The 23,207-nt window shown below is 46.4% G+C and overlaps 1 protein-coding gene across 1 annotated transcript in view; it reads right to left on the bottom strand.

Moving 5' to 3' along the window:
• The window catches only part of LOC146178794 (luciferin 4-monooxygenase-like), a 65,661-nt gene that overhangs the window by 10,824 nt on the left and 31,630 nt on the right, over positions 1-23,207 (bottom strand). The window contains exons 3-6 of the mRNA XM_084578554.1: positions 21,757-21,964; positions 8,356-8,462; positions 3,189-3,388; positions 1,963-2,131 (exon numbers count right to left, since the gene is read on the bottom strand). Coding sequence (XP_084434680.1) covers positions 1,963-2,131; positions 3,189-3,388; positions 8,356-8,462; positions 21,757-21,964 — 684 coding nt within the window. The remainder of the gene's footprint in view (positions 1-1,962; positions 2,132-3,188; positions 3,389-8,355; positions 8,463-21,756; positions 21,965-23,207) is intronic.

Genomic DNA, 23,207 nt, shown 5'->3' on the forward strand with positions numbered 1-23,207 from the left:
TGGGTGGATGACACTGAGTAATTACTTCCTTATTAAAACTATACTCCACTTTGGGGGTTTCCCCTAAATATATGACCAATAAACATATATCTGCGGCCATTCTACAATAAACGACAAATAAAAAGGATATGGTAAAGCGAAACTCCGTGCTGGTGGCAAGGCACGGCATTTCAAAGCTCGTGAGCCTATAGAGCTTATTCACGTGACGGGACTTCAACTTCAACTATGGCACGCACAATGCACCGTCAGAGAGGGAGAAAGAAAAAGAGAGAGAGAGGGAGCCTACGGCGAATTATGGCACGGCGTCGGTGAAATCCTAGCTTTGGTTGGACGGCGTTGGAAACGACGTCTCAAGCGTTCGACAAATGAGCGACGCGCGGCAGGGAGGAGGCCGGTAGACCGGCGCCGACGCGTCGGAAATATTCTTTCATCTGCTTTTAGTTTCGAACCGCCCAATGTTATGGCGTCTCCGCAGTACAGAGTTGTCACTACTGCCGCCAAAAAAAAAAAAAAAAAAAACAAACCTGATAGTGAATAGGGTCTATACGTTTTTCTCACGGAAACTCTCAACTGACCCTGAAATATCTTTTCGATTCATAAATATGGCTGCTGTGACTTAGTAGCACGAGTGCTGGCAGACGTTAATAAACAGATGAACATGTTAGCATGCAAGTTAGTTAACTGATTTCTACTGGTCAGCCTCTTAGATTTATGGACGAAGCTGGATCGCGTTAAAAATTTGTAGCTGGCCATCTGTAGCAGCCGTGGTCGTTTTGAGAGCTTCAAAAACGCGATCGTCTTCTCAGGCGCAAGCGCAGTGTCCGTCAGCACACAACACTCAGTGGTGCATGTGCCACGCTACCCTCTCTGTATTTATTGGCTCTGTTCACTTCTCAGGAACACAGGGGATTGTGAAGACCAACTGAAACGTGAACCAAGGAGTGGCATTCAAAGTGGACGGTGCAGCGCGCGCTAAAGACGCTCGATTATCCGAAAATCGCGCCAGGTGGTCAAGATTTGATGAGCGAGGTATGACACCTACGGTGATTTCGCTCCTGAAATTATACAAACTGGGAAGACTATAACAAAAGGCTAGCTGCAAAAATTTAACTATAATCAATCACTAAATGAAATAACGTAAGAATAAATGAGGAATAGTGTTGCGAAAATTGGGACTTGTGGGCTGAGCTATTCTCATGGAAATGGATAAAAACAAAGGACTAAGATTTAACCAAGGAGCCTTGTGCCGACTTATATATAATTATAACTAGCCTCCTGTCGACACCTAAGCCACACAAGGAAGGGAGGAATGTGGGGATGAAAGTGCTAGGTCAGGTTTATAGTGAAAACTACTAAAGAACGCTTAGTGGCTCGGGGACGTCAAAGTGACATCGCATGACGGTGACCGGTCAGCATGCTGTGGCGGAAAGCATGACGTCACTGCGATGCACTATGGCATAGCATGGAGCTGCACTAAATGCACAAAATTAATGACATTGCGATGGATAGCACAGCGCTACCACTGGTACTCCCCAAAACAAGGCAATAATAGCGATGAAACTTACGGGGCCGCTGAAGTCATCTAAAATGAAATGCGAGGGCACTTGTAGGTTATGGATCCAACTTACTGTCACCGAAATTCAATGCATCTACTGAACAGCAACGCACCTGCAAACTCGGCAGTGCCACGTGGTCTTGTGAGGTAGCACACCCGGCCGACCAGCAAGTGCTCCGCCATGTCATGTGACGATGTCACGTTATCGGTCTCTCGGCGAATGAAGGAATTTGATGTCACTGCCAGATTTTTTGTTCATCTACCGCAGCATTATAATATATCGCATTCACCAGCTGAAATGGATACCGCTGAATTTAGCCTCACACGGCTCTACTGTGGAGGTTTTGCTTTCTGCAAGCCCTCCTCCCCCACGCTTGTTGCCCGAGGCGTCTAAGAGTGCTGCTCACCCTGTACTTGATGATTGGCGCCAAAAGCGAGGCAAGGTCTGTAGCGGCCAGCATGACCACCTGAAGATGACACGTGAGCATGGTGAAGAAAATCCAGATGGGGCCCGAGTGCATCAGCGGCAGGTAGACGAGGCCCACGTCACCTTTCCTCAGGCCCTCGTTCTTGTAGCTGCAGTGGAGGGGCGATCGTGGCCAATCCGGCGGCAGGCCAATGAAGCCGGGCTCTAAGAACGCTATTCTACTCCACTGATCTTTTTCGCGGACTAGACAGCTCCCATCATTCTGACTCTCTTTGCCGATACTAGGTGGTTTTCCTAAACCATATGTCCCAGAGAATGGCCCTTCGTCCTTTACATTGCGCCGTTTCGTTTGTCTATCCTACAACAGTAACACTCACGATTTCGCGTTTTGGTGCAAAATTGTCAAGTAACTAGCATATACCCTCAATCTTGCTTTTTTTTCTACACTGAGATACGTATCTTTGAGAGAGAGAAAGCTTTGATGCTTGCTTTGAGGAAACTGGATCGACTAGACCGCTCTGACATAGTCTCTATATCGGTGGCGGTTTGCTCTGAATATTGAAGTCTGATTTGTCTGATGAGTCCGTGTTTGTCATCATAATAGATGACTATCGAATATAAAATCGAAATAAAAAGACAACGAACCCTTTTGTTACGCGCCGCAAGATGGTCCTGATCAATTAAAAAGCGAAGAATGATTTGACACCCCGTTGCGGGGAGAAGCAACAATGCAGGCCATATTTCGCGCTTTTGTAGGTGTACATTCGCACATGGGTCTTGAAGCCACTTCTTATCACAGCTGCTTAAAGTGATTCAATATTAGGCTTAAAAGCCCGCACAGTAACCACTGAGCATAATCTCTTAAATTTATGAGAATTTGTGATTTAAAATATTTGTCGGATTCTCCAAATTTCCTAAACCAGCTCCCAGAAGCTCTTAAATTCTGAAGTATTCTCCAACTTTGCGTTTGAACTATTTCTGTGTCATATGTCTCTGACATGATTACCCACAAGGGTTACTACAGGAATGCCAGCGCTGCTAAAGATTAAAACCAACGCCCCAAAAAGTTCGTTTCAGTGAGAAATGTCAAGTATGGTTAGTGCAAAAAACAGAGAGTTGGTCAGTACTAAAGTGATCGGCACTGTTGGCCTTGCGATAATTAAATATGTATGTAGCATTCTCGATAATATAAATGTTGCTACTCACCTGAAGGTGACCAGCTCTGCGATGAAGTTGCGGTGAGTGATGAGTCCAGGCTTGGGCAGCCCTGTGGATCCACTCGACTGGAATACCGTGAGCACATCGTGTGGGTTGGCAGGCGCCGGTCTCTCGAACTCGTGTCGCCCCGTCTCTTTGAGGGCTGCCAAGTTCACCGTTCCTTCGCAGTCACCCGTCGTCACCACGGCCTGCGTGGGAACTTGTCTCAGTGGCGCCCTGTGCGCGCTACTCTGTTCGTAGGAATCCAAAATATCCTGCTGAAACTCAGGGTAAAGTGAATGTCAAAGCACGTCTGAATTCGGTGCCCGCCTAAACTAGACGCCAAATACAATTAAGTTTGGCAAATGTGAAACGCGCACTATCAGATATCCAGGTTACGGAAGTGAAAGGCGAACTCCGGCTAGCTTTCGCCGTCGTTGTGATGAAAACGCTGGCCAGGAAGGACCTGTAGCGTGGCGTATGGTGCCTCGTGAAGTACAAGACTACATAGTCGTGAGTGAGGCTCCTTGCTTAGTACACGATGTGAGAAAAATGCAGCCTGGCCACGGAGTATAGAACGACACATGATTCCCTTGGTAGCCTTCGACAGTACTAGTAAGCGGGGAAGGCTTAGAGGTACCAGTGTAGCCCTACCTAGGACGAGGTGAGGTAGCACTAGCCGCCTTCATGCAATGAGTCTGGTGCAGGTGACGCTACGCTACACCGAGAAGCACTTCCGTCTCCTGCCTTAATGATACGCAGAACTAGCAAGAGACGCACATTCTTGCGAGTCAGGGATGGAGGTCCCATGTAGCCTAGCACACCAGCAACAATTCGGAGTCCATCCTGCGATGCTTTCTGAAGCCGTCATTGTGTTTTCACTGCGGGCACTGTATTCTTTTTAGGGGTACCCTGAAATCTTACCTGCGGAAATATTTTAATACACGAAATTCTTAGAGGTGGTCTTGTGAGTATTCGATTCAAATATGAAAGCTTTGCATGGACACTAGAACTTACAAATAATTTTTTAGAACTGCGCCTGGCGATCACTCACAGCCGATTTAGGCGACACATCCCCGCGCGCAAACTTCCCCATGATGTCACTGGGGTTTGCTGGGTGCACCCGCTCATTGGACGCGCCCAAGTTAGGCGAGCAGGACGGGGCGTGGTGGGTCGCCGTCGCGACTTGTCCTCTTCATTTTTCCCGTGTGCCGGCGTGGATGAAGTTAACAGGTGAGAGGAGGAGCATCATTTTCAATCTACCATATGTTCGGTGCCAACGAAGCTAGCTTAAATTTCTTTTTTCGTTGCGGAAGTGATTGATGGGATACCTATTGCTCATGCGCGTTTTCTAGTTTTAGTAAATAGTTTTTCATGGGCCCTTGAAGTCCGAAGTTGGGGCGCACAGAAACGCAATCTCTTCATTTGTTTAATTTTCACAACGATGGGCGCTGGAGCGAGTGGTGAGATGGGATCGCTGAAGACAGTGCTTCTTTCTGCCGCCGCTGTAATCGGATCGTCCTCATGATTTCTGAGCCTTCCAAAGTCGCACAGCACTATTACGTGTGTACGGAGAACATTACGAAGCTCGCGTCATGGCTTCTTTCAGTCTCATCTCAGTTCTTGGGCGACATTCGGGTGAGTACTCTGACAGAAGTGAAGAGCATTTCATGCTCGATAGGAAATCACAGCTTTGCCAAAATGTCGAGCCTATAGGCGGTATGCTTCTGAGCCGTGTAGTGGCGCTGATTTAGAATTAATGGAGGTCCTTCCGACTGGAGAGGGCAGAACAAAATCTTACCATCGAGAGATTCGGAACACTGGAAGTGCATTGCAAACCGCACGTAGTGGCTCAGAAACACACCTCCTGACCTCTAAACCTTTGACAAAGATAGTACTACTGGGAACAAAAGGTTCCAGGACTCAATAAAAGCAGATTTGGCAAACTCTTCATACCAATAGATTATGTGAAAACACTAAAGTACGACTTTCAGGCCATTAAGTTTGGTCTCTGGCTAATCGGATAACAATTGAACTATTGGCTTCTAATCCTAATGACGCATCCCTGAAACTTTATTGTGTACTTTATTCTGTATAGGGCCATTTCTGTAGGGGGTACAGGCCCCGTAAAGCCGAATTCATTTGGCTTTGTGTCTGTTCTCCCGTCATCTGTACATGTATGGATGCAAATAAACTTAAACTGAATTGAAATTAACTTTTATCTTCAGTATCACAAGAGCCCCTAAGTTCTTCATTTGAGGAGCATCGTTTTTGGTCTCACCGTACGTGTGCTCCGTAATCTGTCACAGGAGAACCGGGAAGTCGGCTACAGAGAAGACGGCTAAGGCTTATCCGCTTGTACACACTTAATACAGCTAAACTTGAGGGTGCAATCCGCCCGGTGTTTGAATAAAATGTTAATGAAAACGTAAACGAGCAAGCGCGGCAACAGTCGGAGTTGATACAGTGCACTGTAAGTTGTGGAACATGACGAGATATTACTGTTGCCACGCAGGAGCAGGGCGTTCACACTGATGGGGACGTGACAAAAATGGACTGTTAAGATGTAATACAAAAATTAACGAACGATTGAAGGTGGCTTGATCACAGCCATACGAAGGACGCAATGATGCATTATATAGGAACAATTTTTCTCAATGGAGTCTGCGCATGTCTCAGAGAGATTGTCTCGTGTGTAGTAAATGGTACGTGACGTCGATGGAATGCACACGGCTCTCATGAGCAAGGACACTCACACGAGCCAGACACGAGGTATACAAGGTATACCAGTATACCTCACTGTATACAAGCAGATAAATGAAAGGGAAATGATGGTGCTCGTTATAAAGCATGAAGGAAGGAATCAAACAGAAAGAAGCAAACTGTTTGCTTCTTTCCCTCACTGTATACAAGAGGCATACAGTTTCTTCTTATGAAAATCGTCCTAATAAAATGCACCTTTCTCGTCTTCCCTTCATTTTGATGAAGGCACCTTTTGGGGCGAAACTTTGATTGCTTGATATTTTTTCTACTACATTCGACAAATCTGTGCTTTTTGCTAAGTCACAGCACGGCAAATTTTCGGAGACTGCAAACAGTGTTTAAAACGTCCCGACTCCCTGCGTTACGAGTGACATTAACCGCCGGTCTGTCACTGACACGGCAAAATTTTTGGTGGTCGTGATTTTCATAACAGAGAAAAAGGACCGACCGCACGAAAGGGCATCACTAGGGCCTGAACTTCGGCCCTTTTTATTGCTCTTCTTGTGCGCCTTAAGGACGAACACAGTTGTGCATTATTTCCTTGAGCATTCCAATGAACATTTTTATAACTCTGCCTAGGGAACGTGTAGCGCTCATTGACTGTTAGCTAACCGCTATTCCTCTCCGCTTAAAAGACCTCGCAAAAAACAAAAGAGGGTTTCCGGAGTTTTGTACTTCGCAATTTCTTCCCATAAGCACTGATTACGATTTGTATCGTGACAAAAAAAAAAAAAAACCATATAACTATAAAAAAAAAACATAAAAAAATCACATTATTTCTGCTTTTTGTGCTTTTCGAGTGGAATATCTGTCGGAAAGATATTCGCAATATTTTGAAACAAACTAGAAGCGATCGATGCACTGAAAACAACAAAAGCAGCTTCATGATTGGCTGCTTGTCGGACTACACTGAGGGGCATATTCATCGACGGTTTGCTTGGCACGTGCGTGTCCTTCCCGCCAATGCACAGAACAAGAAGGGATTGCATAAACTCGAAAGAACATGTAGGTGAAGGTAAACTTGCACATCGGACCAGGTGATAGAATATACTACAAATGCAGAGAAGTTTGGGGAGGGACTTGGCTATAAAACATTGAAAAGAAACTAAGCAAGGCAATTTTTAACAAAAGCTTTCGTGCAAAATATTCAGCAGTATTGCTCAATATTTGCAATTTTCAGTTGAAACTTTTAAAGTATACCTATCACGAAACAAAACTTCAGGAAGGATAGTATTTAAGACTAACACAGTACCAATTTATTTTCCAGATGTTCTAGCTCATGGTAGCGAAATCAAACTAACAATTTGCAGGGAGCGTGCAGCTGATTTCTGAATAGTGGTTACAAATTGTGAGTAAACGTTCTTCATTTATCGATATTATTTACAATAAACATCCGAGTTTTGTCATTGCTGGGGTTAGGCAACTACTCCGACAAGAGTTGTGAAACTCGCCTCATTTGTTTTTCTGTGTTTGGACTTCTTCACCAATAATGAGATAATCATTTAGAGATGAGTGAATAGTAGTTCATAACCCGGAAATGTATACATTTAGTGATGCACAACCAAATCAAATGTGATTATTCGAATATTTGTAATTATATTTGCAACAGAGGGAAAATAACAATAATAGAGTTGACCATTATTGATTTATTGATTTATTGATTTATTGCACTTTGTAGCAAAAATACAATTTTTTGCCGTGGGACCGAGGCTAAAGGTGACGTACAAGTCACCTGACGGGGCCTTCGGCACCACCATTGAGCTAGTTTGTCACACATCTTGGAAGGCAGCAGAACAGGTAACAAAACAAAACAAAAGAAGCACACACAAACACAAGGACGACGCTGTACTGACAACTATATTGACAAGAACCCGCACATCTTCTCCCTTCACTTCACGTCTGCAGCCAACTTCTTCCTTATCTTTGACGTCTTGCCAGTAAGCGGAAAAAATTAATTTCTTTTCAACAATGACGCTGAAGGCGTACTAACACATTGGTCTCCCGAGTTCCTGATTGCACATGCTTCGAAAATGTTCTTTGCTAAACTGTCCTTAATCCCTTTCAAAACCTTCACATTGTGAAAGTCAGCTGCTGGGCATTTTTTATCTCTGCAAATAAAGCAGTCTTTGCAGTGCACTGGAAGGTTAGTGCCAGACTTCTCATATATTGCCGCAGCGTGCTCTCCAACTCTGAAGAAGAGGGAAAAGAGCGCGCGCAGTTTAAAAGACTAAGAGGTTTGTGGAGCCCCACGTACATAAAAGCGTTTTTTAATGTGCCTTTGTAAAGACCACTTCTTAATAACGTTGCGTTTTCTATCCTCAGTTCCCTGTAGCTCTCGGAGCTCACTTTTGTACAGCCATGAATCACAATGGCAGCGGTTGTTATAGGCCGCAGGTGTCCTCAGCTGGCTTACCTTTACAGACGGAATGTCCTTGCAAACCTCCTTGACTTTTTCGACGTTCTGCATATCGCTGTACACCACGGTAGGCTTCGTCATCTTCAGAAGTCGCGTCATCTCTCCTGGATTGTGAAAGATAAAGGAAGAGACTCGTTAGGGCGAAAGAGGCTCATCAGTGTTAGCAAGATTTATGCGTTCGCGAGATATGTCCGCGATATTCCGCGGGATATCGGACGAGTTCTGTGAAAAAAAAAAATAGCTGTGGTTCAACTACGGTTAAGCCTAATGGTGTAGCGAAAGCTACGGCCCCCTGGCTGCGCCAAGGTTCAGCTTATAGTGGAGCACACAGACGCGCATTGCCGCCGCCGCTTTTTCAATCGCTCGACACTCTGTTCTGTCTCCTCAGACCGCCGTTTTCGTAAGGCTTCATTTCAGCGGTGTAACTTGGTTGCTCTGCCAGCCTCCTGCTCCACCCCCCTACTACCAGCGTCGTTGCTGTTTACCCGTACATTATATACCTACTTACATCACGTGATTTTCGAACGGCGCGACGCGCTCTGGAGCATATGGCAGCCGTCCCACGCCGAAGGCACGAGCTCCTGACCCAGCTCTCAGTCTATACTACGTGAGTGTTGCTAGGCAACGGCGCGACGCGCCGGGGAGCATACGGCATACGGCTGCAGTGCCACACCGATGAGTGTTGCTAGGCAACGGCGCGACGCGCCGGGGAGCATACGGCATACGGCTGCAGTGCCACACCGATTGCACGAATGAATGCAAACTTTTGTTTTCCACCGAAAAAGGGCCCTCACTCCTGGCCTAGCCCTCGGTCTATACTACGTGACAGTTGCTAGGCAACGGCGTCACGCGCCAAGGAGCATACGGCGTGCGGCACATGGTGCCCTGGTGCCACGCCGACGGCTTGAACACCTAGCGCAGTGTAGCTTTCGCTACAAAATCCCATCCACCGGGAATTGAACTCCTGCCCCTCCGATAACCATAGCAGTGCTTTATAGGGACACGGACCACAATTTTTATGCTAGCAGGACCAGATAGTAGGATATTTTGACATTGCTGTCACTTGACCGGCCGCAAAAGATGCATTTATTGATGGGATATTGCGACAAGAAGTTGAGCAGTTTTTCCCCGCCAGTTCAATTCAAACAGTTCAACCCAACTACGTAGTTGGGTAAAATGTCGCCGTCTATGACGTAATAAAGATTCTGTGATTGCTGGCCCGCGGTGAGTGGTGGGGTCCAGCAGCAGCCGAAGTGAAAGCATGAAAGCTACCGCCGGTCTTGGCGTGGTGCCGTCGTCAACACAGTGAGTGACGCGCACGGAGGCACAAAGCAGCACGCAGCGGTATTGGCCTCGAGATCGAGCAGAGTCGCCACCTTGCGGCTCAGCGGCGAAAACTAGTCAGTGTGGATGCGTTTTCGCGTCGCGTGCCAGCCCGCAGTGATTTACACGCGCGCATCCGGCATGTACAGGAGTGCTTTTGTTTGTTCCGCGGTTCCTGTGAGATTTTGCTTACCTATATGCCTCTTGCAAAATAAATATGAACAGTCTATAACCCCACGCTTCATTAAAAAAAATATACTTGTCCGTATCGAGCATGTCATGCTTGGATAAGGACATCATCCATCGCGGTCTTCGGCGCTCGAGATCCTTTGACATGCAATGTCTCAAACGAAGTGGTACTGTCGTTACCGCCGTGTCAAAGCAAATCAGGTCGCTGCCGTCAATAAAAGGTAATGCAAACGCTCAGAAATCGAATATTTCCATTTCTGTTTGGAATACCGCAGCTACTGAAACATATGCCACCGCAGACTGCTTCATATAGCAGAAACCGGCCACTCTATGCCTGCTATGCCTTCTGTGTTCACGATAGAGTTGTGTGAGTACTTCTTTTTTTAATTTTTTTTTGCTTTTAAACCCCTGTCGCGGTGTCTCAATGGTAAGGGCGCTCGGCTGCTGATTTCGAAAACGGGGGATTCAATCACAACCGTTTCGAAAGGCGCTCCTCTGCTGTGGGATTTGACTGCACAATAAACAATCCCACGTGGTAAATGTAGTGTTAATAACGAAAAAAAATAACACCAAAACCAACCTCTGCAATCATCCGTCATAGCCGATGCCGCTTTCATGCGTTAAACCCGAGCCAATATGCATTTCTTTTCTTTTTTATTGCTGTTGAAGGCTTCTGTGCATCCGTAAAAGTTTTAGAGAGCAAATTTTGCTTTAGAGAAATGCTTGAATGTTTGGGAAACACATTCCCTGCGCCTAATTGTTACCCTAAATATTACATAATACACCTAGATTGATGTACTTTACTGGTAGCGTATTATAATCATTATAATCCCTTTTCGTCCAAGTGCTAGCTTCTGAGCAAACTCTTCGTTTCTGACAAGGGGAGTAAAACAGCTTCATGCGGGCTTAAATATCAGTGTTTAGTTCGGGAATAAATACATCTTTATAGTCGCATGATAAGATGACCTCCATTTCTTTCGAAATAGTTTTATATCCGGCATCTGTTTTGGAAGCAACCCTGATATTTTACTTCGCATAAGATTTAGTCACTGCTAAATAATTAGTGATAAAGAAATTTTCAGCCTGTAAAATTGCTTCCCAGAACATGACAGTGCCCATGCGCAGTTTATAACGATGTCTTCGCAGCGAGTAATTCGTAGCTTGCACTTTAACGTTACTGAAAATTCATCGCTGATTATTGTAAATTCTGTCAAGTGTGTAAAAGTTCTCTCACACGGTGAAATTTATTGGCATTGCAAAACAAAATAACTACACTACTAATTTACCATTATATATTAACATCACACACATCAGAAATCTCTTATACTTTCCTCGGTTTCAGAAAATCATTTAAAGTTAGTGGCGCATGCAGAAATGCACTATCACATTTTATGACAGTAGCCGCAAAAAGCATCTCGGCACATTCATTCCACTCAGCGCTGTACACGTGAACAATCAGCTTTCCTGTGCGGCGAGGTTTCCTGTATAGTGTCGGCGTGATCTCATTTTTGGGAAATACTTGTGCGTGGTTGTCTGGGGCCAGAGCTGATGTGCACTCAGTGTAAAGCAACTCGCCAAGCAGGGCGCTGCCAGTGCTACATTTAACCTGCTTAATCCTCGAGTCAAATACGATACAATGAACCAGACTTTCTCAATCCAATCTAAACTACTGCAGGTATCTGCGTGGGCTTGACACTAAATTCGCCGGTCTCGCTCGCATGAGACATGCGCAAACTGTTTAAAAGTCGATAAGAAAAACAAAGCTGTCATTAAGCAGGCCCAAGCATTAGACGCGTGAGCGCGGTACAGCGCAAGAAACGTGCAAAGTAAATCTAGTAGTCTGGGGGTTGCGTGCTTTGTTTTCCTAAAATCCGCTCTTCTTCTGCTGCATTGGCGAAATCCTTGGATTTTTTTCTGCAATATTGCAGAAATACTGCAGAAGATACGTTTTCATTGCCAACAAACCCGCGTAAACTCGGAAGCAGACCTACGCAGCGTGCGTTTCTGCGAGCGCCGCCGGCTGCCGATCCACACTACCGGAGTGACGGTGGCGCCACCTCTAGGTCGATCTCGCGGCGAATAGCGTAAGGTAGACTGTGTAAAAGTCAACGAAAATACGTCGCAGGTGCGTGGCGAAACACGATCTCCCGAAGAGCAACTAGCCGTTTCAGCTGCACGTCGAAAACAAAGCTATGCGAACACACCTGCATCGGAACATCACCGAAACTAAAAACAAGGCAGCCTGCGGCGCCGACAAGTATGTTTCTCCTTGCCTTGTCGCATTTAGGCTGCCTTTTCGTCGTCATCTCGGTGTGATAAAAACATGTTACTCGATTCAAATATGCAGCGTAATTAAAATTTGTCAGCCTCCGGGACTCATCGCGCGCCACGTGGCTCACAGTTGCGAGCTTCGGCCGTTTTGGTTGTGGCGGCGATTCCTGTATCTCTATTCCTGCTGTTTTCTACTTTACTATAACTTTGTTTTTAGAAGGGTGGTGTCTTTGTGAAGAGGAATTCGCATTCTATCAATGCAAGCCCACTTCACGTTTCTATTCAGTGTCTCTTTAACCAACTACGTCAGAAGGGGGAAGTGGGAAGCGTATCTTAGTCGTTGTCTAGCGTTCCTGCCATCTGCATGGCAACGTAGGGGCACTACGACGATGCCTTCGGTCCGGTCTCCAGGAGGGGCATTGCGCACGCCATCTGCCACCAACTATGAGAACCGAGAGCCGAAACGAGTGCGCGCCATCGCCACCGAGTAGAGCTGCTCACCTCGAATCCGGCGCGGGAGGAGCCCTGTGATCGGCAAGGTTCTGGCAAATAAACACTACAGTAGAATCAGCCTCAAAAGCTTTCGACTTATCGTTGTTAAGGGTTTTTAAGTGTCCCAAGAGCATTTTTCTCCAGCGGTGAACTACGCTTGAAACTGCATCGCGCTTACTTTAGAACACGAATAGATACGGTAAAAGAAACTGAAGCAGCCAGTGTAAAAACCCCTCTAAAATGGATAACTAAAGCGCTCTCTTTTCGATAATAGCTGAGTTTTCGTTGTTTAATAAATTATTTTTCTTCCTTTAGTATTTAGTCTTTCAAGGTCAACTCGACGCCCATCTAATGCGTGTATATCTATATGCACAGAAGAGAATGCGGGCCAAGTTGAATATTTGAGGGATAAAGAAAATGTTATAACACCGGTCTAATCTCTCATACTCGATGCTTTTGAAGCCAAAAGCTTCCTTAGGCTAGTAAACTCGGAGTCTCGCGTGTGCTCTGTCGTTAGAAACACATATAAAGTCCCGCTTTAACCAAGCCGTATGAACGTGCCTTAGGGGCCTATAGGGGTAACGTGAATGCAAGGGTCCTGGCAGGCTGAGTCTGACATAATCGTCCCATATGTGAAACGAGAGACCCAAGCTGGCAGCTCCTGGTAGGGGACCACGGTCATGGACACGGACACGGCACACAGTGACGAGCGGTTAGACCTGGCGTAGTATTGCTTTCGCAATAAAAGTCATAGCTGCGCATGCGCAAACCACGTGACGTCACAGAAGAGGCGCAGGTGGTCGGAGCCGCCGCAACCGCCGCCGCGACTCCGCCGGTTGACCTTTAGCCGATGCCGCGTGCTCTCACCGGCTGTGTTTATGTCTATACCGAAGTGTAACTTTTCGCTTTTCGCTTCTGATATCCAGGCTTAACCAATCTAAGCTACCACCATTTTTTTTCACTCCTTCTGCAGTCAAACAAAAATCCTTCAAAGGTTAAGTTCACTATCTCTCTATCCCCACGCTCTCCACATCTCCTGTCGCTGTTTCCCCGGCTGAGAAACCTTTTCAATCCCAGCAATATTTCCACTTCATATACTCCTCCTCCTCGCCGGATCATTTTTCTGGCTTAAAAGCGCTACTTAAAAAAAAAACACCGGCATCAATAACAGGCGTTTCGTCCAGCTGAAGGCAAGTCTTCTTGTCGAAACGTTGGCACGCGCACTGAAACTTCTCCTCTACACTTGCTATTTTCACTTTAATTATTCTAGTGCATTAGTAACATTTATTTCCTGTATAATATCGAGCCTGAATATGTGTGAGCGCGGTGTTGTGTTTAATGGCACGTGGGCTAGATATGAGGTTAAAAGTTATGTTGGTTATATTCGGTAGATTACACCTAAATATATTTTTCTTTGTGTCATGTACATTTCCCCGCCGGGGTGGCGCAGTGGTTAGGGCGCTCAACTACTGTGCCCAAGGACGCGGGTTCGAATCCCGGCCTCGGCGGCCGCTTTTCGTTGGCGGCGAAAAGCTAGGCGCCAGTGTGCTGTGCGATGTCAGTGCACGTTAAACAACCCCAGGTGGTCGAAATTTCCGGAGTCCTCCCCTACGGCGTCTCCATAGCCTTAGTCGCTTTGGGACGTTAAACCCCAAAACCAAACCAAACCAATCACTTACATCTCAAATACCTAGAAATAGAGCACAAATAGTAATAATACCTATAAGAAGTCGTTCACAGGAAATAAAAAGCGCCGTATCTGCGACACTAGTTCAGTGGACACCTTAACCGCATCACAAGGGAAGGGGGAAGGTGGGAGTGAAAGCGTAAATAGAAAGGGGTGCAGTAGTGGAGGGTTCTGGAGCAATTTCGACCACCTGGGGACCCTTACCGTGCACTGACATCGGACAGCACACGGATCCCTATTGAACCTATTTCGTTTCGGCTATTGCAGTTTTCCTAAATCAGCGCAGAAAAAAATGCATGCAAGTTTTCTATCCAGGATTAACAAGTGATCAACAGTGAGCTCGTCTGCGCATGCATTATATGGAGGTTTGCCTTGTTGCTTCAGTATATTACTAAACGAGATTTGTAAGAGTTTATAGAAAGGCGGTTGAAAGCGACTCCCTCGAAATGTTACTCCTGCGTGCATCACTCATTGTCCTAACACAAAATTTACCAAGAGTAGTTTTCCTGTCTGAGGAAAATTTTCTTTTACTTTGCAACAAACTAGTTTCATGCAATTTTTGAAGGGCACGTTTGCTTTCCTGGTTTGCTTGCCAAGAGGTTGAGCAGAGCACGCATGCTCACCACCATTGTCTTCATTTCTCAAATAGTTCGGGACCCACAAGAATTGTGTGTCATGATGTCCCGAAGTTGCGGTGACTGTTTTTCTAGAATGACGAGCTGTGAACACATCACGTGAATGAAAGTGTTATACTGTTCTCGTTTACTAGATCCTCTATATTAACTTATACTGTACTCGTACTATATTTTATACAGCGACAGAGACGACATAACATTCAGCAGTGAAGAAGGGTGCACATTGCGCCAGCCTACTGTTTCTTGGCAGTTTTTCATGACGGTGCTCTTCCAATGTAAGCAATTGTTTTCCAAACATGAGTATAAAATAACTGATTGATTTATAGGAAAGGAAAGGCGCGGTAACTGTCTCACTTGTTTTCTGTGGACACCTCAACCGTGCCGTAAGGGAAGGCAGGAAGGTGGGAGTGAAAATGGAAAGAGGGAGCCGTAATGGAGGGCTACGGAGCAATTTCGACCACCTGGGAATCTTTAACGTGCGCTGGCATCGCACAGCACACAGACGCCACCACCTCCGCTGCCTCGTGCGGACAGATGAGAAAATAGAGAAGGAAAAAGAGGGATAGAAAGACGCGCGCCGCAACAGCCGTCTTCCACCATCTAAGCGGTGGCGGGTGCAATGACGGCCTACAATAGATAAGGGAGATGCTACGGCGCAGAAAACTGGAGAAAACTTCTGATCCCGAGGTAGTCACTGCTTTTGGCTACGTATATCCCGGCATAGCAGAGATAAGCAATTTCTCAATTTTTAGAGCGTAGCTCTTTGGTTGGTTGGTTCACAGGAAGGGAAAGGCGCAGTATCTGTCACACTTGCTCTGTGGATACCGGAACCGCGCCGTAAGGGAAGGCATGAAGGTGGGAACGAAGGTGGATAGAGAGAGGGGAGCCGTAGTGGAGGGCTACGGAGTAATTTCGACCGCCTGGGAATCTTTAACGTGCGCTGGCATCGCACAGCACACAGACGCCACCACCTCCGCTGCCTCGTGCGGACAGATGAGAAAATAGAGAAGGAAAAAGAGGGATAGAAAGACGCGCGCCGCAACAGCCGTCTTCCACCATCTAAGCGGTGGCGGGTGCAATGACGGCCTACAATAGATAAGGGAGATGCTACGGCGCAGAAAACTGGAGAAAACTTCTGATCCCGAGGTAGTCACTGCTTTTGGCTACGTATATCCCGGCATAGCAGAGATAAGCCATTTCTCAATTTTTAGAGCGTAGCTCTTTGGTTGGTTGGTTCACAGGAAGGGAAAGGCGCAGTATCTGTCACACTTGCTCTGTGGATACCGGAACCGCGCCGTAAGGGAAGGCATGAAGGTGGGAACGAAGGTGGATAGAGAGAGGGGAGCCGTAGTGGAGGGCTACGGAGTAATTTCGACCACCTGGGAATCTTTAACGTGCGCTGGCATCGCACAGCACACAGACGCCACCACCTCCGCTGCCTCGTGCGGACAGATGAGAAAATAGAGAAGGAAAAAGAGGGATAGAAAGACGCGCGCCGCAACAGCCGTCTTCCACCATCTAAGCGGTGGCGGGTGCAATGACGGCCTACAATAGATAAGGGAGATGCTACGGCGCAGAAAACTGGAGAAAACTTCTGATCCCGAGGTAGTCACTGCTTTTGGCTACGTATATCCCGGCATAGCAGAGATAAGCCATTTCTCAATTTTTAGAGCGTAGCTCTTTGGTTGGTTGGTTCACAGGAAGGGAAAGGCGCAGTATCTGTCACACTTGCTCTGTGGATACCGGAACCGCGCCGTAAGGGAAGGCATGAAGGTGGGAACGAAGGTGGATAGAGAGAGGGGAGCCGTAGTGGAGGGCTACGGAGTAATTTCGACCACCCGGGAAGCTTTAACGTGCGCCGACATCGCACAGCACACGGACGCCACTTTGTTTCGCCTCCATCGAAACGCAGCCGCCGAGGTCGGGTTCGAACCCGGGTACTCCGGCACAGTAGTCGGGCGTCTTACCACTGCACTACCCCGGCGGGGCACCTCCGCTGCTTCGTGCGGACAGAAGAGAAAATAGAGAAGGAAGGAAAAAGAATAGGGAGAGAAAGATGCGTGCCGCAGCAACAGCCGTTGTGCACCACCACTGAAGCGGTGGCGGGTTCAATGACGGCCTACAACAGATAAAAATCTGTGGCTGGCTAGCCCCCGCCGAGAGCGGCGTTGACCTACCGTGCCACTCTTCACCACCTCCTCTGACTGCGTAAAACACCATAGCCGCCATGCAGAAAGAGAAGGGGGTCCCCCCTCTTCCTGTGTGGCGGGAAGGGTGCTCTCCGGTTACCGAAACGCCGGCTCGCTATCAGCGGATCACGGTGCGTGCATTGCTTTCTCACTCGCTTCACTCGCTAGCGGCATCAGCGGCATCAGTCAGTCGCTGCTATCTGTTCGTCGCGCAACGTTGCTATGGGCTCATGCGCTGCTTCCAGCAATCTCCCGATAACTCAATAGCTCTCTTCATTTCCCCTACCACAGAGCTTCTTTCATGACAGCCAAGAACTGTTAGTGGAGTGTTTCTTGAAGGAATACGTGTGAAAAATTAAAAAAAAAAAGACTGTAATTGTACATACGTGCCTTCCTCGAAATCTCAGCCTCAATCTATCGAAAAGGTGAAACAGGTTCTCTCTTCCCACTTTCACTCCCGCCTTCCTCCCTTCCCTAACGGCGCGGTTCAGGTGTCCACAGAGCACGTGTGGAAGATACTACGCCTTTTCCTTTCTATGAACCAATTATATTATTATTATTATTAGCTGCGCTCAAATTCCGTATTAGGAAGTAACGTAATCATGGGTAATTTTATTTCCTCTCTCTTTTCTCTTCTGTCCGCACAAGGCAGCGGAGGCGGCTCAGCTACAGAGCCAGTAGCAGGCCTATGTTGCAGACTAACCCCCGCCGCAAGCGGCGTTGACCTACTAGTCCCAGCCCCGTAGGGCCACGAACAGCCACCCTTCCCCACCTCCCTTTAGAGGTACACGCGGCTCGTGCCGCACGTTGTAACTTTCCTTTCCTTGGAGCGCCTTCGTTGCAGTGATAACAAAATTATAATTGGTTTACAGGAAAGGAAAGGCGCAGTGCCTGTTAACTGCGAGATTGGACGGTACACTCGCTTTTGTCGCGTGGCGTTCCTTGTCGCGCGTTCGTTGCAGGGCGCACTCAAGTGTGGGATTGGGTACGGCCTCGGTGCTATCGCATGGCGTTGTCATAGCCACATGACATTCCACACCCCGTTTGTGCTAGGATACGCCATGACGTCAGCGGCGGCGGTCACCATGGCAACCATTGCTGGCGGGACGTCCCCACAAGTGCAACATTTTCAATGTTTTTCGACATTTTTAAGCCTAAGGATCCTTTGTTGAATAATTTCGCTTTAATTACAATATAATCTAATAAAAAACCTTTATCCGTCTTGTTTGTGCTTTTCTGCCACAATTTTGACCACTTCCGTACAATTCTGACGCCACTACCGGTTTGCACGTCCTCTAACTATATCGGCATCCGTGGCTATTTCGACGTTGAATTGACTTTTTTTACCGGCAATTAACTAACCACTCCGCATCGATCAAATTTGGTATTCGGCGACATTTGTTACATTCCACCACAATACAATCGCTTTTTTTTTTACTCCAAACGTATTTTGTGAACGACGTAGGACATGTGAATACGTTTTGCGCCCATTTCTATCTCATGGGAAATCGCGAACATAGTCAAGTAAGGCTTTTGCTTTAACAATGAGTTCGAAGATGTTTACAAAGCACACCTTGTGTGAAATTTTTAACTGAAGAGTAACTCATTTTTCAAGCCCCTGCAGTGCAAGGAATTCCGGCATTTTTGTATACACAGAGCTGGAACTGAGCGCTCGAAGGTAAGCCCGTGGGTATATATATATATATATATATATATATATATATATATATATATATATATATATATATATATATATATATATATATATATATATATATATATATATATATATATATAAAGCCTCGGTGGAAACCGCACGTCCACTGATGATACGTTGCAGCGAATGCGGCGCCAGAATTTAATTACCCGCTCGGTTGTGTCGAGTCGAGCTCTTTCTTTCTTTTGTGTCTGTTAAAAATAGCGAACACTCAGTTGAACATGAGCGTTCCCCTTGCATCAAGCAGTGAACTAAGAGAAATATATACGTGACATGGCACATTGCGAATGCATTTCGAATTGGCACGATAATAACTTGAGCACAGTATCAGAAAGAGCCTTGCTTCTATCGAGCGTCATACGGGCGTAATCGCTGTTTTGCTTTTGTGAGGAAAAAAACAAACAAACAAACAAACGCTGGGTTCGCTCGCCATGCGGGGCTTGAGAAAACGAGCTTTTATTCGTTTAAGGCTAATATGACAACTTTCTGTCCACTGCTCCAAACAACAGTAATAATTACAAAGCGAATTAGTGATGTTTAGTTTATTCACTACCTAATAGGATATAACCAGTACTCCCAAGCTGGGGCTGGGACAGGTGGGTCACCGCCGCTTGCGGCGGGGGCCAGCCTGCCACAGAATTTTCAATCTGTTGTAGGCCGTCATTGCACCCGCCACCGTTTCGGTGGCGGACGACGGCTGTTGCGGCGCGCGTCTTTCTCTCCCTCTTCCTTTTCTTTCTTCTCTATTTTGTCTCCTGTCTGCACGAGGCAGCGGAGGTGCCCCGCCGGGGTGGTGCAGTGGTAAGACGCCCGACTACTGTGCCGGAGTACCCGGGTTCGAACCCGACCTCGGCGGCTGCGTTTCGATGGAGGCGAAACGAAGAGGCGTCCGTGTGCTGTGCGATGTCAGCGCACGTTAAAGATCCCCAGGTGGTCGAAATTACTCCGTAGCCCTCCACTACGGCTCCTCTTTCTCTCTTTCCACTTTCACTCCCACCTTCCTCCCTTCCCTTACGGCGCGGTTGTGGTGTCCACATAAAACAAGTGAGACAGTTACCACGCCTTTCCCTTCCTATAAATCAATCAATCAATCGCAGCGGAGGTGGCTCAGCTACAGAGCCAGTAGCAGGCCCGTGCATTTTCTTTTCCTTCTTCCTACAGCCACAAGAACAACAACCTAATAGGATATTTTACTGTAAATTAGGTTCGCTGAATGTGGGTTTATTCATCTTTTTCATGTTATTGATTCTCCGAGCCTAGACATTTTGCAGTGTTCACTGAAACATAAATTATCATGTACTGAGCTAAGGCCTTCAAATTATGACCACCTTTCAGAAATATTCGCCATAGAAAACCACAATCTGAACCAAAACCAGAACAGATAGTGAATGCGTAAAAGGCATATTCTATGCTTGAGGATGTTTGGAATGCAATAGTTGAGGTCTTTGTCAAAACTTAGGCATATGGAGTCCTGTTCATATATCACTGGAAATTCAGCTTCATTTTTTTTTAGAATAGAATCAGTCGCCTCTTTTCATTGGTGACATAAGCGTCGCGGTTTTTTTTTAATGGGGGCAGCTGGACACTATTTTGTTCCCACGTTGCTCATTTTGTTATTATATACTGTGGTTACTTCTCGATCGTCGATATGTTGGACGATCTGTAAGCTATGTGACGATCGTCAGCATGACTTAATCTATAGTGAATTTTAGGAATATTTTGTTGGTAGAATTGATTTTTACATCACAGACTGCTGTGCATGAAATTCATTCTTGAGGTACTGCACTTTATTTATTTAGGCGTACGTGAAATGAACGGTTCGACGGGATGTTCTTAAGGCATTTTAAACAACCTGATCCTGGCTGCAGGTTCCTTTAGGAGATGATGCGAGCCGCGTCAACTAAGACAACACATACGATAAAGACACAGACAAATACAGCGCTTATTAAAAAACTAAAAAATTAATACCGTGGCATCGATTACAACAACAGATGTTATCAAATGTAAAATCAATTACAATTTATTAGATTTGGCATTTACGTCAGCGCCTCGCACACCTTTTCTTGGATAAAATAAATATTTTTTTTTTGAAGTCGAGCTGCCCTTAGATGCACCAGGCAAATCGGCCTGAAGAATGTTATGCTGAGAAAACGCGTGAAATTCGATAAAAATTACTGTTACAGGATACTTGGAATTCGTGTGCCTGCGTAGAGAATTATGTGTGGTGATACGCAGTGATTGAATTTTCCGAGCGTTGGCAATCAGTGAGCGCTTCCGAGACGAATACACCGAACCAACGATGACGCAGTAAGACAAATACACAAACGATGAAGCAGTACGTAGTGGAGGGTTTTGTAGCGTAAAGCTACACTACGCAGGTCAAAGAGTTTCGCATGAGTGTGCGTCGCCCGTTATGCGCATGCGCGAGAGCCGCGTGACGTCACGACAGACGCAGGTGCGTCGCCTCCTTGCAGTCGCCACTGCTCAGGTGCGCTCCTCTCTGACGCGTGACCTTTAGCCGCAGTCGTGATTACGACAGTTGCGCCGCGCGCTACTGCGCATGCTTTACGCTACGTATATCCGGGCATAGCAGAGCTAAGCTGCTGTCAATTTTTATTAATTCTATCCTCCGGGGTATATCTGTTAACTCCAAGAACTCCACAAAGGTTTTTACATTTTCCGTTCTTGCAAAACGGGCTGTCAGTGAAAAGAAGGGATAAAAGTGTCATCCTTCCGCTTTATAGTAAAACTCTAACCTCACCGCAAAATCGCAGCAGGTGTTTCTCGATCACTGAGTAGTACTAGGATGCCTAAATGTTGTCTAAACAGTGTCTAAATGAATAAAGTAGGAAGGCGGCGGCCTGCTTATCAGGGGTGAGCATGAAGCGGTCTTACTCTCGTTGTACGTAGTCTTCACGCAACCGAATTTGGCGCCGGCGAAGATGGTCGCGATGAAGCCCATGGCGAGGTCGACGCTGTTGGCCGACACGAAAGACGCCATGTCTCCAGGCATTAGGCCCAGATGCTGGAATCCGGCCGCAATGCTCTCGCAGGTGGCTACCACTTCCGCCCCAGTATAACGTTGGCCAGTGGCCGCTTCGATCTGCACATAACGCAATTGATGCAGCGACATGTTAGAGTGGCGTCAGCTGTTGAGTTCATCATGTTTTAAAGCCAACTCATCACGTGACGGGTGTTTCAGTGAATACTTCTGAAAATTCTAAATACTGCTTGAGAAACCCTTCTCTGGAATCATCTGCCCGCTGTGGCGGGTGCCACTCCAGAACCATGCTATTTGTATGGTTTGCTAAGTGCTGTTTATTAACTTATAAATGACACTATGCTGTGGTTAGTGTACTTGCCAGTTCATAACTGGTGCCAAACGATTGCAATTCACTTTTAAACCGAACATTGAGACTTCTTTAGAAACCTTGAAGGGGAGGGGGGAAAGAAATGCGTTGAATTTTTTATCAAGAAAAAAAAAATAGAAAGGAACTGACAGTCATTGGTGAGCTGGCAGGAATTTCAATAAAAAAATTGGAGGACGCTTTAGCTTTGCCTTCAAGAGTTCAGTGGGATAGCTTTATGGGGCCCCATTCGCATCGCCTTCTCATCCTCTTTCCGAGCAGAAGCAGAGGTTGCCGCGCCAAGAGTGGATGGCGGTGGCTCACGCCACCTAGCCGCGTCAAGTACTGAATTTTTGTATTTTTTGTATGTAGTGCAGGGCGAAATTTCACTTCTGCCTTGATTTTAACTACCAATGAGATAACCTCCGTTTGGTTATTTCTTCCCTCTAAAAGTCTGTAGTCTGCTTTTCTCCGCTGTCGTTAAACCACAATATTTGAAGATGATGTATGGATGATATTGAATCGGGTGGCGGCTCGCGCCATCTGTTGCGGCAGCACCGTACGATCGAAGGAAGTTTTCACTGAGTGCCGCATCGCAGGTAAGCAAAGCGGAAATGTTTTTTGCTACTCGCTTAACTATCACTTTATTAATTAGCTTCTTTCTAATGATGCACCTAAACATTAGCTGACAGTAAAATTAATAACTACATTAAGCCCATCTTTATTCGGAGAGAGGCAATGCAATTCTGTGGCGGAGTTGATACAGGACTCATTGATACAGGAGCCTCATGTCATGCAACTACAATATTCGCACATATCCAGGGGAGGTCTGACGCGCGCCTAGACAGGATTTACGTTTCTTCCTCGCTGGTTTCCCGTGATTTGTTGCGTGGAACTGTACCGGTTTCTTTTTCAGATCCTTGTATGGTGGTTGCTGGCTCGGGAGAACTTACAGTTCAAAATTTAGGCCGCAATGGGAGCTTTGGAAGCCAAATTCTT

This window comes from Amblyomma maculatum, chromosome 9 (genome assembly GCF_055883805.1).
Source record: "Amblyomma maculatum isolate TAMU_Amacu chromosome 9, ASM5588380v1, whole genome shotgun sequence".
NCBI classification, from domain to species: Eukaryota; Metazoa; Arthropoda; class Arachnida; order Ixodida; family Ixodidae; genus Amblyomma; species Amblyomma maculatum.